Source organism: Pectinophora gossypiella, chromosome 6, assembly GCF_024362695.1.
Source record: "Pectinophora gossypiella chromosome 6, ilPecGoss1.1, whole genome shotgun sequence".
Classification (NCBI taxonomy): Eukaryota; Metazoa; Arthropoda; class Insecta; order Lepidoptera; family Gelechiidae; genus Pectinophora; species Pectinophora gossypiella.
In genome coordinates this window covers 13,174,108-13,189,924 of record NC_065409.1, presented here as the reverse complement: position 1 = coordinate 13,189,924, position 15,817 = coordinate 13,174,108, and the positions used below count along the sequence as shown (strand labels likewise).

The 15,817-nt window shown below is 36.4% G+C and overlaps 3 protein-coding genes across 19 annotated transcripts in view; 1 reads left to right on the top strand and 2 right to left on the bottom strand.

Moving 5' to 3' along the window:
• The window catches only part of LOC126367738 (CAP-Gly domain-containing linker protein 2), a 66,585-nt gene extending 61,851 nt beyond the window's left edge, over positions 1-4,734 (top strand). For all 14 annotated transcript variants that reach the window (XM_050011422.1, XM_050011421.1, XM_050011420.1 and 11 more), the window contains 5 exons: positions 63-2,881; positions 2,964-3,106; positions 3,369-3,509; positions 3,830-4,005; positions 4,290-4,734. In XM_050011422.1, coding sequence (XP_049867379.1) covers positions 63-2,881; positions 2,964-3,106; positions 3,369-3,509; positions 3,830-4,005; positions 4,290-4,336 — 3,326 coding nt within the window. In that variant the 3' untranslated portion in view covers positions 4,337-4,734. The remainder of the gene's footprint in view (positions 1-62; positions 2,882-2,963; positions 3,107-3,368; positions 3,510-3,829; positions 4,006-4,289) is intronic.
• On the bottom strand, positions 4,728-6,537 carry LOC126367872 (DNA-directed RNA polymerase II subunit RPB11). Its single transcript, XM_050011651.1, has 4 exons — positions 6,364-6,537; positions 6,197-6,286; positions 5,777-5,951; positions 4,728-4,916 (listed from the first exon to the last, which is right to left on the bottom strand). The coding sequence occupies exons 1-4, from the start codon at positions 6,414-6,416 to the stop codon at positions 4,881-4,883; spliced, it is 354 nt and encodes a 117-aa protein (XP_049867608.1). The 5' UTR covers positions 6,417-6,537; the 3' UTR covers positions 4,728-4,880.
• Positions 6,538-8,102: 1,565 nt separating this feature from the next.
• Positions 8,103-15,817, bottom strand: part of LOC126367828 (syntaxin-1A) — a 72,367-nt gene continuing 64,652 nt past the window's right edge. The window contains exons 4-9 of one of the 4 annotated variants that reach the window (XM_050011593.1): positions 13,657-13,731; positions 12,770-13,023; positions 12,057-12,194; positions 11,595-11,705; positions 11,031-11,139; positions 9,639-9,770 (exon numbers count right to left, since the gene is read on the bottom strand). In XM_050011593.1, coding sequence (XP_049867550.1) covers positions 11,062-11,139; positions 11,595-11,705; positions 12,057-12,194; positions 12,770-13,023; positions 13,657-13,731 — 656 coding nt within the window. In that variant the 3' untranslated portion in view covers positions 9,639-9,770; positions 11,031-11,061. Of the gene's footprint in view, positions 9,771-10,398; positions 10,497-11,030; positions 11,140-11,401; positions 11,453-11,594; positions 11,706-12,056; positions 12,195-12,769; positions 13,024-13,656; positions 13,732-15,817 lie in introns of those variants that run through there. The other 3 variants (XM_050011592.1, XM_050011588.1, XM_050011594.1) reach the window with 3 other exon arrangements.

The following is a 15,817-nucleotide window of genomic DNA, read 5'->3' as shown; positions in this document are numbered from 1 at the left end:
CACACGTACTACTAATAAATACTTAAGAAAAACGTTCTAAGTAAATATTATTTAACTTTCAGTTACGGGGTCCAGCAAAGAACACGAAGTTAATCTTAATAAAGAAATTACGAAACTCAAAATGGAGCTCAGTGCTAAGGTACTAGACTTTGAGCAGCTCGAAGACGCGAAGAAAAAACAAGAAACAGCGTGCAAAGCTCTGCAGGAAGAAATCACTCGCGTCAAAGAAGAGTACACTAGCAAAGTAAACGAATATGAAAGTTTGCTTAACGAAATTACACAACAGAATGAAAAGAACAAGTCTGACATAATGGAACTGCAACAAAATCTAGCATCCAAGACCAAAGATTACGAAAGATTACTCCACGAGTCATCTTCCTCCAATAGCTCCACTGAACAACTCATTACAGAATATAAACAAACTATACACGAGAGAGATAAGGAAATAATAAAACTTAAAGATGACTTCGAACAAACGACAGCTAACTTTAATATTAAACACAGTAAAATTGCGGAGGAGCATAAAAAAGAAATTGAAAACCGCAACTCGAAGATAGAACAACTTATGAAGGAGATAGAAAACCACAAACAAGCTCTAGAACAAAGTAAAGTAGAATTCGACACCCTCAATACGCAATTTACTATAAATGTAGATGAGTTACGGTCCCTGAAAGAAGAAAACGAGAAACTAAAACAAACGGTGACTGAATTGACACAAGCCAATAATGACCTGAAAACAAAGATTTCTGCTATGGAATTAGAAATTGGAGAGCTAAAGCGACAATTTGATAGCACAAAAGAAAAATGTGATGAGCTACAGAAAGCTAAGGATAAGATAGAAACTGAATATATGAACCTTACTGGCCAAGCGACAGACTCGAATGAGCAGTTTAATAATTTGTCTAAGCATTTAAAGGAAACTGAAAAAGAGTTACAGGAATTGAAGGACAAACACAGGGAAGTGTCAAATAATCACGCAAGGATAGAGCAAGAAATGAAACAAAAGCTTTTCAAGTTACAGGAGGATTTTTCCGCGGAACGCGCTCAATTAGTAAGGTTGGGGGATGAGAACGTTGAGAAACTTACAGCCGCTGAGAATAAAATTAAGGAATTTGAGTCTCACACTTTAGAACTAAATAACCGACTAAGAGACTCTGAAACTAATAATGACAAATTATCTGATGAAAATTCAATATTGAAAAAGGAAATTGAAGGACTTAAAGTAAAAGAACTAGAAATACAAACTGAATTTGAATCAATACGCAAGAAGCTTGAAGTAGATATTGACCGATACAAGGAAGAGGTATCCATTCTGAAAGCAGAAGGAGCGACATCGGAGGTTAAACTTATGGAAAAAGTTGACCAACTAACAGAGGCACAGAACGATTTGAACAATAAACTAGAGGAAGCTAGAAAACATGAAGAAGCACTACAAAAAATATTAAATGACACAACAGCGCAATTGAATACGCAAAAAGCACAATTCGAAAATGAAATTGCTCAAATTCAGAGTCAGTTGGCATCTGCTAATGAAAAATCGAATAAACTCGAAGTAGAAGAAACTAGATTAAAAGAATTATTACAAGAAAAGCAAAACAACATTAAGGATATTACGTTGAAACTAGAAATGATTGAAGTTGATCTAAAATCGAATTTAGAAATTGTCGTCGAAAAAGATCGCCAAATAGCACAAGTCAACGAAGAACTGAACAAAACCGTAGAAAGTAAGAAAGAACTTGAGGAAAAACTTAATAATGCGTCTATGGAGACCAGCACATTGAAACAGAAGTATGATAACCTTATATCGAACAGGTCTGCTGAAGAAACTGTATTAAAGGAGCAACTTAGTCAGCTGGAAACATTGAAAGTAGATATGACGGTTTTAACGCAAGAAAAAACTGCACTAGAATCGAAACATAATGAAGTTTTTACTGAACTTCAAAAACTAAAAGAAGAGCATAAAGAAACTGTCGAAAAGCTGAAAGAAAATGTTAGCATTAGCGAAAGTCTAAAGAAATCCATAGTAGAAAAGGAGAATTTTTTGAAATCTCAAACTGAAAAGACTGAGACTGATGCAAATAAGATAAAGCAGCTTGAAGAAGAAATTGCTCATATTAAGCAAGACATGTTGAATAGAGACAGCTCCATACAGGAGAAAGAATGCCAGCTGGCTAAGTTAAACGAAGCTTTAAAACTGGGAACAAATGAAACACAGCAAGTAATCGCGCAGCTACAAACGGAAAACTCTCAATTGAATGAGAAATATAAAAATGAAGTAGAATCTCTTAATACAGCAACAAAGTCCTTACAAAGTCGTGTGGCCGAACAAGAAAAGCAACTCGCAGAATTACAACAGCACAAAGAAAAAGTTGCTGAGCTACAGGAACAAGTAGCAAAATCTGAACGTGACATCAAACAACTAACAAGCATTAATGAAGGACAGAAAGCGAACTATGAAGACTTAAACAAACAGCTGCAAGCACAATTTGACGAATACAAGAGAGAAAATAAACGCGCCAAACACGACCTGAAAGCCAAATTAGAACAGTACGAGAAAGAATTGTTTGAGACTAAAGAGAAGAATAAATCTGAAATTGAGAAACAGAATCAGTTACAACAGAAACTTACAGAAGCTGAGAAGAATGTTCTGGAACTGTCTCAAAAACTGGAACTCATAAGTGTTCAACAGAGTGCTAATGTAGAAAAAGATAATGTATTAGAGAAGTTAACATTAGAACTTCAAGCGACTAGGAAATCAAGTGCCGAAGCCCTAGCTAATAGTGAAACAATTGTTAATAATCTTAAAGTAGATATAGAACATAAAATTAAAGATTTAAAAGAGAGAGAAGAGCAAATAACAAAGCTTCAAGAAGAAATGAAGGTAAATACTAGACCCTTTCCCTTGTTTATTATTCTTATATAATAGTCTAACTTACTAATATAAAATGTTTTTATTTTTGCAGAACCAAAAAGCCAAATTAGAGATTTCTGAAAGAGAAAAGGTGTTGATGCAGAAGGAATTGTCGGATAAAACGAAGAACATTCGTGACAAAAACGACAATAATGCCATGGGCGCTTTAGGGCAAGGCGATAATGCGACACAAAAGTAAGTTCCCATTACCAACAATGTGTTAACTTGTACCTACTACGGTTAATCTAAATTGGCTACCTGACAGTTGTAGCAATAAAATATAAAATACTATGTCGGGTATGGTAGTTTATCATATAACGATAATTATCCAATAGTTATTTTTTATCTGTGTGTTATAATAAGACCCGAAACACGAGCGGCCATGATTGAGCTGCGCGACACGCTGATCCTAGCAATCTCTAATCACGGGTTTTGAAACATATGACCATTGCTTCAGGTCTGATGAGAAGGAGATGCTGGACGGGCAGGTGAGCTTCCTCAACTCGGTGATCGTGGACATGCAGCGCAAGAACGAGCAGCTGTTGGCCCGCGTGCACGCACTCGAGTCTGGCTCCACGGGCGCCGACTCCCCGGTCTTGTGAGTGTTATTGTATTGCAACATCATCCATTGCAAGATGAACTAAGTACCCACACTTCAGTTTCCTGTTAGACCAATTTGGTGAGCCATATCACCGTCTATAACGTTCGAGCTAACTGTGTATTGTAATTCATTTTAAGACTATTACGTGCGTCTACAATATCCCCGTGATCTCTGTGCAAGAAACAGAGTGCAAGAAAATTTTCAACAAAATTAATAAGCTCTTGTGTTTCCAGTTAATGGAATCACAGTCCCAGTAACTAAGGCCACACATGTCTAAGCTAAACTAATTATATATTTTTTTGTTGGGTGATATTCAGCAATGGCCGCAAACCGCGCGCGGTGGCGCCGCGCTTGTTCTGCGACATCTGTGACGTATTCGACGCGCACGACACGGAGGACTGCCCGCGCCAGGCCGCGGAGCCCGACGCGCCGCCGCCGCCCTCCGCGCGCAAGCCGCCGCCCCCGCCAAGACCCTACTGCGATATCTGTGAAGGTACGCTGCTTTCTACTACTATGTATGTAACATAAAGTTCTGCTCGTAAGGATGGGAAGGTGACAATTACTACGATTCCTTCTCAGTCGTCTACTCCGACTAAAATGGAGAACATCTCTCTTTTGGGATTATTGTAAATAATTTTTACTTTTTTTACTTCAAGCCTTGTATTTAATCATAGGTTTCCAGGCTAACCGATAATTACTAAATAAAAAAAATATAAATATATAAATTACAGTTAGACAATGTTAATATATTTTAAATATAAAAAATCTTTGTTACAGTGTTCGGCCACAACACGGAGGACTGTGATGAAGAGGAAACATTTTAAGATGTCTCTTGAACTTTAGCCTAATGTTACCGTTGTTGTTGTTACTTGTTTTAGTTGACTACTATTTATTTACCACCTCCATGGTATCAGTTGTTTACTATTGAAAAATGTTGTAAATAAGATTTATTGATCTTTTTAAAACTAAGTTATTTTTGCATGTTAACATAATCAGGTGAATGGTTTTATACATTTTTCTTTTACATTACCTAAATGTAATGTAAATTGAGAAAGTATTTTTAATGGCACAAAATAATCACTTTCCATCACAATTATGAATATTATTGATATTATTGCATCTTATCTGTCAAGTTTTTATTGCTAAATGGTATAAAATTTAGAAATAAACACCAAAATAATAAGGATTTTTGTATAAGCAATAAATTAAACTGAATAATTGATACATTTAGTTTTATTTCCCAATAGTTAAAATTTTTAATATTAGGTAAAACATTTTGTAGAACTGTCAATCACTTTGTCACTTAATCAATAATTTATAAGTCCATAATTATTTATTTTTTCACTTGTTTTCAAATTAATGGTGACATCAGTCTAACCCATCCTTCTTCTCCTTAATAGCCTCCTGAAACAACAGAAATAGAGTTGACAATATACCAATCACGCACTTAACAAACCAAAGTTCAGAGAAAAGAACTGAAGAAAGTAGAACAAGTAGAAGTCCAGAAGTTTAAGTTCAAAGGTCAGGGGCTCTAAAAAACCACATTGAAACAAATTATCTAAAAGCAATATTTATTATTTTTATTTTACATTTGCACTTACTTTTAAAAGTTAGTGCACAATGTCAACAATGAATTGCTTCAATGTGACTTTTTAACCCCTCTGTTTATTCCTAATGATGCAGACTCTTGTACAAAAATTTAAACACTTCTTTGAAATTTTTCGAGGCAAAGCCTGGTTACTGCTAAGAAATTATTTTTTTTTAAATTTCAAATAAAATATTAATGTTATAATCTATAATACCAAAAAATAATATTCTTGGGGTTCAGCTTAAAATCAGCGTTGTGGCACTCCCTCAATGTCGAAGTGTCACAACATCTTGCTGAGCTGATGTCCCCTTTTAGAGATACGGTTTAAATTCATTATTTTGTTAGCTATTCTATTCTGTGTACCACCTACTTATTTCTAAAATAAATGATTTTCTTTCTTTCTTATATTGTGTATGTGTTCTGGCCTGTGCGCAGCACAAACAGTTTATCGTAAACAGTTAGGTATATACATACACCAACCCCTACTACCTCTAACTTCTATTCAATATACAAATGAAACCATTATGTGATACCTAGGTGATTAGCCAAATGCATTCCATTTTCATTTGTTGACTCCCAGCAAACAATACAATATATATAAACAAAACACAATGCAATATGTTCAAAACTTCATACAAAAGACATTTAACAATAAGAGGTTATAACCATTACTCACTTTGAATCTCTCCTCAAACAGAGATAGTTCTGATGTGAGGTCAGTGATGGCATTCATGAAGGCATCCTGAGGGGTATAGTCCGATGTGGTCTGGATGCGGAGCACAAACTTATGTTCCAAGGGATGCGGCACTTTGTAGCCAGCAAACAACACTTTCGGGTCCTTAAGGAGTTGGCTGTAGATAAAGAGTAATTCAGAAGGATTTCCACAAGTAAATTCTAATTGTTTTCATAGTAAGTAGCAAGTTACGTAAATGCTGGATTAACAAAGAATATATAAATATATATAATAGAATATATTGGCCTTCAACAAGTTTATCCATGATAATTACGTTGAATAAATGATTCTGATTTCTGAATAACCAGGACCAACTAATATTGTTTTGGAATTTGTAGGAACAGTTGACTCTTTGGTACTCACTGCCTGATCATGTTACCAAGTGTGTGGTCTTCCTTGTTGACTGTGAAAATTGCTGCATTGGTTACTTTAGTGTCTTCCTCTTTTTGTACTCTGCAAACACACCATAATTATAACATTTTATGCCGGAAAAATAAAACATCGCGACGGAACTGTCATAATTTACTTACTTCTTTTCTCCGTCGTATAAAAGAAATGATTCGAAGGTGGGTGGTGCGTTCATATTGATTTACTTTAATTTAATACTAAAGTCGAATACAGTTGTTTTTAATAAAAATACACAGAAAACTATTCAGCACAACGCAACGCAACAATTTTTTTTTTTTTTTTTTGGTTTGGTTTTCCCCGAAGGGTAAGGCAAAGGGAACTATGCCCATACAGCCATGTCTGACGTATTTTTTTTCTTGATGATTAATGAAATGATGAAAGGTGATGATGATGAAACCTAAGCCCCCACCCTCGGAGTAGACTCCTACTCCGAACCCCAAACGAATTAACTCAAAAGTCCGCATAAACTTTTGAGTTATGAAGCGGCTTCCTGACACGAAGCGAAAATAGGCAGATACACTTTGTTTATTGAATACTCCAATATAATAACACTCGCAAATGTCTTCCGACTAACTTAATGCGATCATTAACCACAAAACACCACTTCGTATTAATTATTTAGATTATTCAATGAAGAAAGCAACTGTCCCGTTCCCGCCTCCCGCCAAAAAGCCGCAACGCAACAAGCACTCCACACGAGTCTGTTTGACTTATTACTTTTTAATATTTTGACGTTTTGTTTGGCAATCGGTAACACCACGCACGGCATATGGCCTACGTCGACGACTAACTTCTGATTCATCGCGCGCTATATATCCTATTAAATTTAAATTATATAAATCAATATCAAATAAAGAAGTTGCCTACATAAAGATGTTTTTGTCTGAGGGTTTTGTTTTATACTAATTACTAAATACTGACTGATGATGTGCCGTCATGCCGTGCGTACCTGTCACTAAATCCCGCCAAAAAAATATGCGTTTTGTATGCTTTCACTAAAGTGTTCAACATTATATTCGAATAGGATAAAGTTATACGTAATTTATTTTTTTTAGACTAAAATATCTGAAAAAATACGTATCCTGTAACATAACATAGAATAATGTAAGTATCTATTTTTATAATAAACGAAACACGAAAATACACAAAATTGCAAACATTACTATTATTTTTCACAAGTAGAGCAGATTCGGGATACTTCATCAATAAACCGCGTTAATTTAAAATTTTACTGTAGTTATGAAAATTTGTATTTTTATACATCGTACTTAAACTCACGTTACATGCTAATAGGGTGGGCAGAATCAGAGGTACCTATACAACTTGCAGCCACTAGTTATACTAAGATAGGCGTCTATTTCCATTGCTGTTCTTTATTCAGTTTATACAGTAGTATTAGATTGTATGCTTTTATAAATCCTATGGCCAATCCCTCACATACGCAGGAAATAGCAATTACACAAATTATAGTTAGGTCTTCTTCCTACTGATTAGGATCCTGCATCAAAGGCCACCAACATAACTCATGTAGCGACTGTATAGCTAGTGGCCAGCCGGGGCCTACTAATACCGTGCCCTCCGAAGCAGTGATCGTCTTTCAAACAATAGGGTGATCAGCCTGCAACGTCGTAACCAAACTAGGGGACACAAATTGTTTTTTTTTATATGTCCACCGGGATTCGAACCCGGACCCTCTGGATCAACGCTTAACCATTGGACACAGGGGCAATTATTTTATAGGTAATACAAGTATAATAAATAAAACTACATGTAAGAGCACGAAACACAATTTATTTGTAGATATGAGAGAAATTCAGATTTAATATAATAACTACACAATGACACCGAAATTAATCAAATCTGGAATTTACAATTATTTTATTAGTGTTCCAATGTTGAATTTCTATTAAGATTTTGTAGATTACATTGTTATAGAAATAATTTAATAATATCTACAGAGTATTATTACAAGCGAGTGGGCAAGAATTTTTTGACTAGGTTTGTATAGGAGATTACAAGATATTTCTCATAAAGAAGGATCATTTATACTGTTTAAAATACATCCATAGGTACAACAAGAAACTAATCCATGGCTACTATATTTATAACACGATCATACGACCAAAACACCGACGTTTGAACACGATAATATTCTTAATTATATACACAATAACGTAAGACTCAACAGCATAAGAACGATTAACAATTTGAATTGAGACCTTAATTCGTTACATTTAATAGCCGTCTAGAGGATTTTATTTTAGTAAGTAATGCTACATTCATTTATGAATTAGGATGTGGGAGCGCGAAAGGTTTCATCACGTGGAACATACAGAGAACTCCTTCGCGCTGGTTCGCCACAATTGAAGCGCTTGTGTGACTTGTGCGAAGTGATTATGGTCGAAGACACTTCCGGAAGTGGTTCGCTTTTGGCGCGCAATAAAACGCATCTCGTACAAAGCTAAGCGTTGACAGTTCGGTTTCCCGCGCACCGCGCAAACGCCGCGCGCATAAATTTGCAAGTGAGAATGCGCCTTTATTTTTCTCGTTATGATGTCCTTAGAAAAACTGATCAGATTTTTTATCTCCTATCACAATGCAGACTAGATAAAATTCTACTCTTATAGGTAAGTAACTACTTTATTCTACAAACATTAGAGCACATGCGAAGTGAACTTTTGACACGGAGCCAAAACGCGCCTCAGTACGATCGATGTTAACAACTCACAGCAACTATAAAGGTAATTTGTCATTCCACTAAAACATTCTCAAATACGTAAAATAATTTGTAATTATTAACAATCTCGTAATAAAACACTAACATTATCCTAGTTCGATTCCGTACCTCCTTAAAGCAAGTGATTTGTTTCTTATGATAAGTAATATTAATTAATATTGCACAAACACCCAAAACTCCTAACTTTGTAACTTAAGGAATGTTGATAAAATAACAATACATCTGAAATTTATAGAACATTTTTGATTGGTGTTATTCCTCAATTAGACGAAAGAGAGTACCTATATGTATACCTAGATTTGCGTTCCAATGTTCTAGGAGTAAAAATAGACATAACACTTGATTCCAGCGTTTGTGACAGATGATATATTTCCTAAGTGTTCTCAAACCTTAATATACCTACACCAGATCTATTATCTAACAGAGTCCACCATACATGCAGGCACCTCAAAATGTACCTTTTATATTGACATCTAAACATAACTGGCTAGCATTTGTTTTATTCGTTGTACTCATAAAAATTCTAAGCTAAAAGATGAATAGGTTTTTGTGACGCCGATGTTCACTGAACATTTTGTTTTAATTTAGCAGTTTGACGGTTAAAGCAATTGAGGCTTGTAAAATGGTATGCATATTTTCTTTTGTTCATAAATTGTATATTTGGCTTTGTTTAATGTACACCGGGTTACTGCGCATGTGATGGCTGCAGCGAACGCTCGTCGCTGATTGTATGTCTCCAGACAGAATGCAGGTATCACGTGGGTGTGTAAAAATGTTCGTTGTTCGCGATTCCTGAAATGTAAAACATTGGCGGTAAAAATCTCGAAATATTTTATATCATGAGAGGTATGAAGAAAGTAGATAAATATAAAAAGTAAGTCATGATAAATAAGTATTGGATTTCGTTTCTAGTTTTAGATATGATCGCAATCGCATCTGTATATCTTTAAAATTTTGTTTATTGTAAAATCCTAATATTTCAGAATTAGTTGTTAATTTATCATCATTTACTTATTCTACTGATAAGTTATCTAAATGCTGCAGAAGTAATTACAGATGATTAAATATGAGATTAATGGTAATCACAAATACGTATTTCATGATTTACCAACTTAAAATATTGTTCAATCTACTGCATGTATTATAAGACTTAAAAATCTATCAGCTTCATGCAAATTTTGGGTTCAAATTCAATCAGTTCATAAAAATCGCTCGTCTACTGAATATAATAATTAATCTACTGTTATCCAATTGTTATCCCAATAAAGGTAACATAGTACCTTTGTATGCTCTAAAGAAAATTAAATTATAATGAAGAGACTACGTGAAATGTTAGTATTGAAATAACTATGCAGTAATCGCTGTTATTAAAGTCTAACGATACTGATGCGTATAATCAGTATATTATATTGCCTCACACCTGCCCCAGTCACCCATTTATGAGAAGAACCTGGTGTAGATGTAGCCAGTCCCAAGTAGGCCGAGTAATATCAGGCACAGCATAATCATAATCTTCTTCTGCAGAGGGGACAAACAACACATATTAGAGAGTGGAAAGGGTTTGCGAGGGGGCGCAGAGCCGTCCGTGTCTCGAGTCCGTGGCAGGCTGCACGATATGACCTTGCTACCGGGTGGTACTCTGGTCGCCCTGGCCCAACTGCAAATGTTCCTATTTCTACGACGTAATGTATAATACTTAATAGGCTAGACTGGGTCCAAGATAAATTATAAAATGCTCTTTTAGAATCCAGTCTAAGATGATTAAAAATAAATCACATCTTTTTTGACTGATTTGCGAATTTTAATTAAGAAATACAATAACAAACAGTACGTTTGAACACGTTTATTCAAAAGTATTTGTATACAAAAATGGGAATGTAATGTTTTGAAGTTTCATAAAAAGCATTTATCTCATTTGCCTAGGATGTCCACGTCGATGATAAGAACATTTGCACTTGGCTAAGCCCTCAGCTCGGTTGCGAGGCCACAACGTCGAGTTTGCCACGGTCCCTAAACGCGTCGAGTCCCGCACACTCGCGGAAAGAATGTTACCTTTGAGCATGTACGTGTCACCACCGCGGGCTCACATGAAGTAGCTGGACACGTAGCCCACCACCACCAGACCGAGTATCACCAGGCACAATAGGATCATGATCTTCTTCTGCAGGTGGCGGTGGAGTCAAGCGATAAGCATGTAACAACGCACTTTAAAAATATGCCCCAGGGGACGCCTTGCGCCACTTTCGGGCGTTACCAACTTGTAGTACCAATTACCATCATTAGTATTATACGTTAATAGTTAATCCAATCAGCATAAACCCATATTACTGTTAGTGGTTATTGACAAAACAGAATAAGTGAAGCAAAAAACATAAAACAAGATCTGTTTACCATCGCCCAAGATCAGGGTTTCTGGAGGAGTTTGGAATTACTCATTGTTAGCACCACGGTAGGAACAGGAACCAAAATGATTTCTGAACAGTTACAAAGAAAAATTTAAGGGACACAGAGACAATTTAATAAATGCCTCCTCCTTTTATGAAGTTGGTTAAAATTGAAAGAATCTTGCAAACAGAAAAAATCTAGAAATAAATAGAATGTAAGCGTCTGTCTTACCCGCCGCGCCTTCTCGGCGTATTTCAGCGCCGCCTTGGTTTCTTTCGTGGCAGTCTCCACGTACTCGGCAGCTTGGGTCACGTGGAATTCCACGCGATCGATCATTTCACCCTACATTCATAGGATTTCAAAGTCATTTGCTTAAATTCATGTGAGAGAGTGAAGATTTTTGAATAACTCAACTTAAAAAAAGATAAGTATTTCTCCTAATTTTCAAAAAATTGGATTTGTGAATACAGAAACATTTCAAAGAGTTGTTTGCTGACTTTTATACGGTAGCCATCAGGGCAGTTTTTTAAACAATTACTTATTTCACTTTGCCGCGGATGGCTTTAACTACTTGGTCGAAGTAATGGGGAGCACTGAGAGCTTTCACCCGGAAAAAACATAACATGTTTGAGGGTAGTTGCAAGAACCCAAGTTGTTTGGGACTGCAATTGGAAAAAACAGGGGGGTAATAACCTGGCTCTCGATAAGCATCGCCATGTCCATGAACATGTCGTGCAGCTCCCGGATGGAGGTCTCCAGCTTGATGATGTCGGCGTGCCGCGCCTCGATGTCCGCCAGCGTCTGCTTCGCTTGCTGAGTGTCCATTATGATCTGCAAGTGAAATGTTTTGCTGCTACTGAGGCGTCTTTGTAAAGTTGTCACGGAATGTAAAAGCTAATGATACACGGAAAAGAACACCAGAATAGAAAAGTCGGTTATCAACCTTACAAGTACAAGAGAAGGATTAAAATGGTGAACCGATTTTTTGTAATATTTCCGGTAATAAACCGAAAACTAAAGTACTATTGAAAACACCTGAACAACTTCAACGTGGCATCGTCGCATGAACTACCATAACCACACCCCAGACACTCTGTACAACAATCTTATTCTTACCGTCTGCCACCTAACGCGTAAGTGCGAGCGAGACAAACAGTCAAGTGAGACTAAAGTCATATAAAAGAACCCAGAGGGGGTGAGATGCGCGCCTGTTGCGAATTGGTGCGGGACGGAGAGATACTGTTCTATTATTGTATTATTCTTTATTTTATGTTATACTCGTAACTATAGATATGGGCCGCTTGCATGGGTATATGACGTTTGGTTTGATATCAAGATGGAGAAAACAGCATCTCAAAGTTGCTTCAACACGCACCTAGAGTAGTATAGAAAGCTAATCAACTGACCCCTTGAGTGAACACAGCGGTGTTGGGTTGTTCGAGCATATCTTCAAGCTCGTCATCAGTAGTGGCTCGGCCGGTGATCTCCAGCTGCCTCTGTATCCTGGCTTTGCAGCGGTCCCGGTAGTCGGTCTGCGTGCGGTTGTACTCCGTCATAATCTCGACGAACTTGCGCGACAGAGTTAGCTGTTGAGTTTTCTTTATCCTGCCGTCCGCAGATGTTGTGTGCGAGTCTTCTTGTTCAATCTCCTGTTCCATATCTGTAAATTGGTACAAAAGGGCATCGCTTTATTTCACAAGAAATACTCCTGTCTTTTGCAAAGGTCTTCTTCTTTTCGTGTCGGTTGTGAGATCCATTGAACCGATCTCATCAACCTGGTGTCAGGGTTATTATTGAGCCGCTAAAGGCCCGTGACAAGACTCAAGTAAGTACTACATACTTAATACTCCACCAAATAATAACCCAGACCGACTGATTAACGTGCTCTCCGAAGCGGGGAATCACATTATTTTTTGGTCAATTAGATGAAGTTACCCTTCAATGTCCTGCGTTAACCAGGGACAGTTTCACAAAGTGTTTTTAATTCGACCGATTAGTGGAGACCGGGAATAGACACCGGGATTGTGAGCCCAATGCTCCGCCACTAAACCACAGAAGAATTGCAAACTCAAATTCAGTTTTTGGAAAGGTAGGTTTTGGAATCAAGATGACTCTTACATGTGCACACGACTAGGTTTTCATGAGGTTTTCCGTCAACCGGAGGAAAAATAATCATTTTTCTGTTTGTACCTTTAAATATCTATACAGTCCAAGGTATATTAAAATACAACTCAAAAAGTTAGTAATTTGTTCGTACTAAAGGCAATCTGAGTAGTTACTTAATATCACTTACGTTTTAATTTTCCTCTGACTTTGTTGGCATTTTTCTTGATTTCGGCCATGAGATCTTCTAACTCCTGCTTCATTTCTGAAAACATAATAAACATTTTCTAGAATTTGAAGTCACAGATGTACATATTTGTATAAAACTACCGCTGATTTGAAGTCCTTATCGTCATCGTTTTACTGTCAATGTCTAAGATACAGTTTGTACAGCTGGTATATTTAAGTTAGTTATTCAAAGTGCTACTAATATAATCATTATAGTTTTGGCAATAAGATCGAAGCACTTACCTTGTGTTGTCGTCGCTAAACTATATAGAAATGTAAAGTGTCGAAAAACAAAATGTGTAAAACTCTATTGTCTCAATGTATTGTGCAAATATTTAATAAAATCTTTACAAATAAGCTTTAGTTAAAATGTTTTAAAAATATATTCTTTGCAAATGATATAAATTATAATGTATTAAAGTATGTATGCTTTTCTTGGTGTATTCTGAAAACTTAAATATATATATAGCATGTGGAAGCTAAGAAAAATGATATTTTATTGTATAATGTAATTATAGGTAAAAGACATGTTAACTGGGATTCTAATTAAAATACAGTAGTTACAGCAGAAAACACCGTTTATTTTATAATTATGAGAGAATTTCAGATTGATAACCTACGTACAGAATATGTCTATAAAACCAATCTAACTTGAATTTTACAATGTGTGTGTCCAGAACTCACTGATAACTTGTAATACAATTGTATAGTACCGTAATTATGATATTAATTTAGTCAGTGTTCCTTTACAAGAAGATTACAAGACAATTTATTATAGAGAGGAATACAATTTTTAATAAATTTCTGAAATACTTTTACAGGTACATGAAACTCTTCCGTAGAACGGCAAGTACTAAACTATTTCAACATCTTCGACTAAACTAAGTATGTATAAAAATCAACATGATTTAAAATAAGTATAAACTCTAATATATTTCAATGTTTTACATCATTCAACGCCAAGCAACATCAAATAGTCTGAAAGAAAGCACGAGAGAATATTTTGATAAAGTACGAACATTAACTACAAATTGTTGTCTAGCGACTCTACTCATGACGTGATGAACATTGACCGGTAGTCCCGCGTACCATGCAGGCACTGCGCGGGCAGTGTACGAACACCAACGGTCCTTGACAACTGCAACACGGGTTACCTAGTAAGGCAATAACTCTGCGTACACGTATCAGACACCTCCGTATTGTCATACTCGATATGACGAGAAGATATTCCCGCTTTCCAACAAAGGAATATTTATTCTTAGGTAGTCTATTAGACCGGACGTCGCAACGTGAGTGACACGGTACAATGCAGGCATTTAGGTTTGAAGCCAGGCAGTTGGGTGTGATTGCTTATTTAGGTCACCTGCCTGGCTCGACGAGCGACGTGGCTGCTACAGGGTGACGGACTATCTCAATGAACACAGCCTCGAACAAGTTGATATGCTATCATTAATGAGAGGTCGATTGAAGAAAAAATGTTAATCATCAATTTTCCTATTTAAGTAAGTACGTTTTGGTACCTATCATGTTCGTTGTTCTTATATTTATGAAGCATAACAAGTTTTATGTAAACTTTGTAGAGATATTGATTATTGAATTCGTGAAGGTACGAAAATACAGGTACAGTTGCTATTCTAGTGGGAACAATATGTCGGCCAGCGTGCCGCGGTCCTCCGACCAGCGCACACGCAGCCTCAGAAAACTTCACTCATTCCACTTGAACACAAATTGATAAATAAGCTTAATAAACAGCACGTTATTATTTGCGGATTACTTTAAACACTTACTAGCTAAATGTCCGTTAATGTAATAAAATGCTATAAGAATTGACACATAAGTATATAAACTATACTAATTGTGTACTTATACAAAATTAGCAATCCAATCAACAATATGCATACTATTTATTGATTATGAAAATATCTATGCATTACGATAAGATTGAGATCGCAGACGTCGGCGCGGGCGACGCGGACGAGACGCGACCGCGCGGTCGGGGTCGGTTCGCGCCCTCCACGCCCCGACCACTTGAACACGAGGACGTTACTTATGTACATAGTAACACAAGACATAACTGCGATTAATATTATTGCAATATTCAAGATCATCGAAAGCGGCCTAGA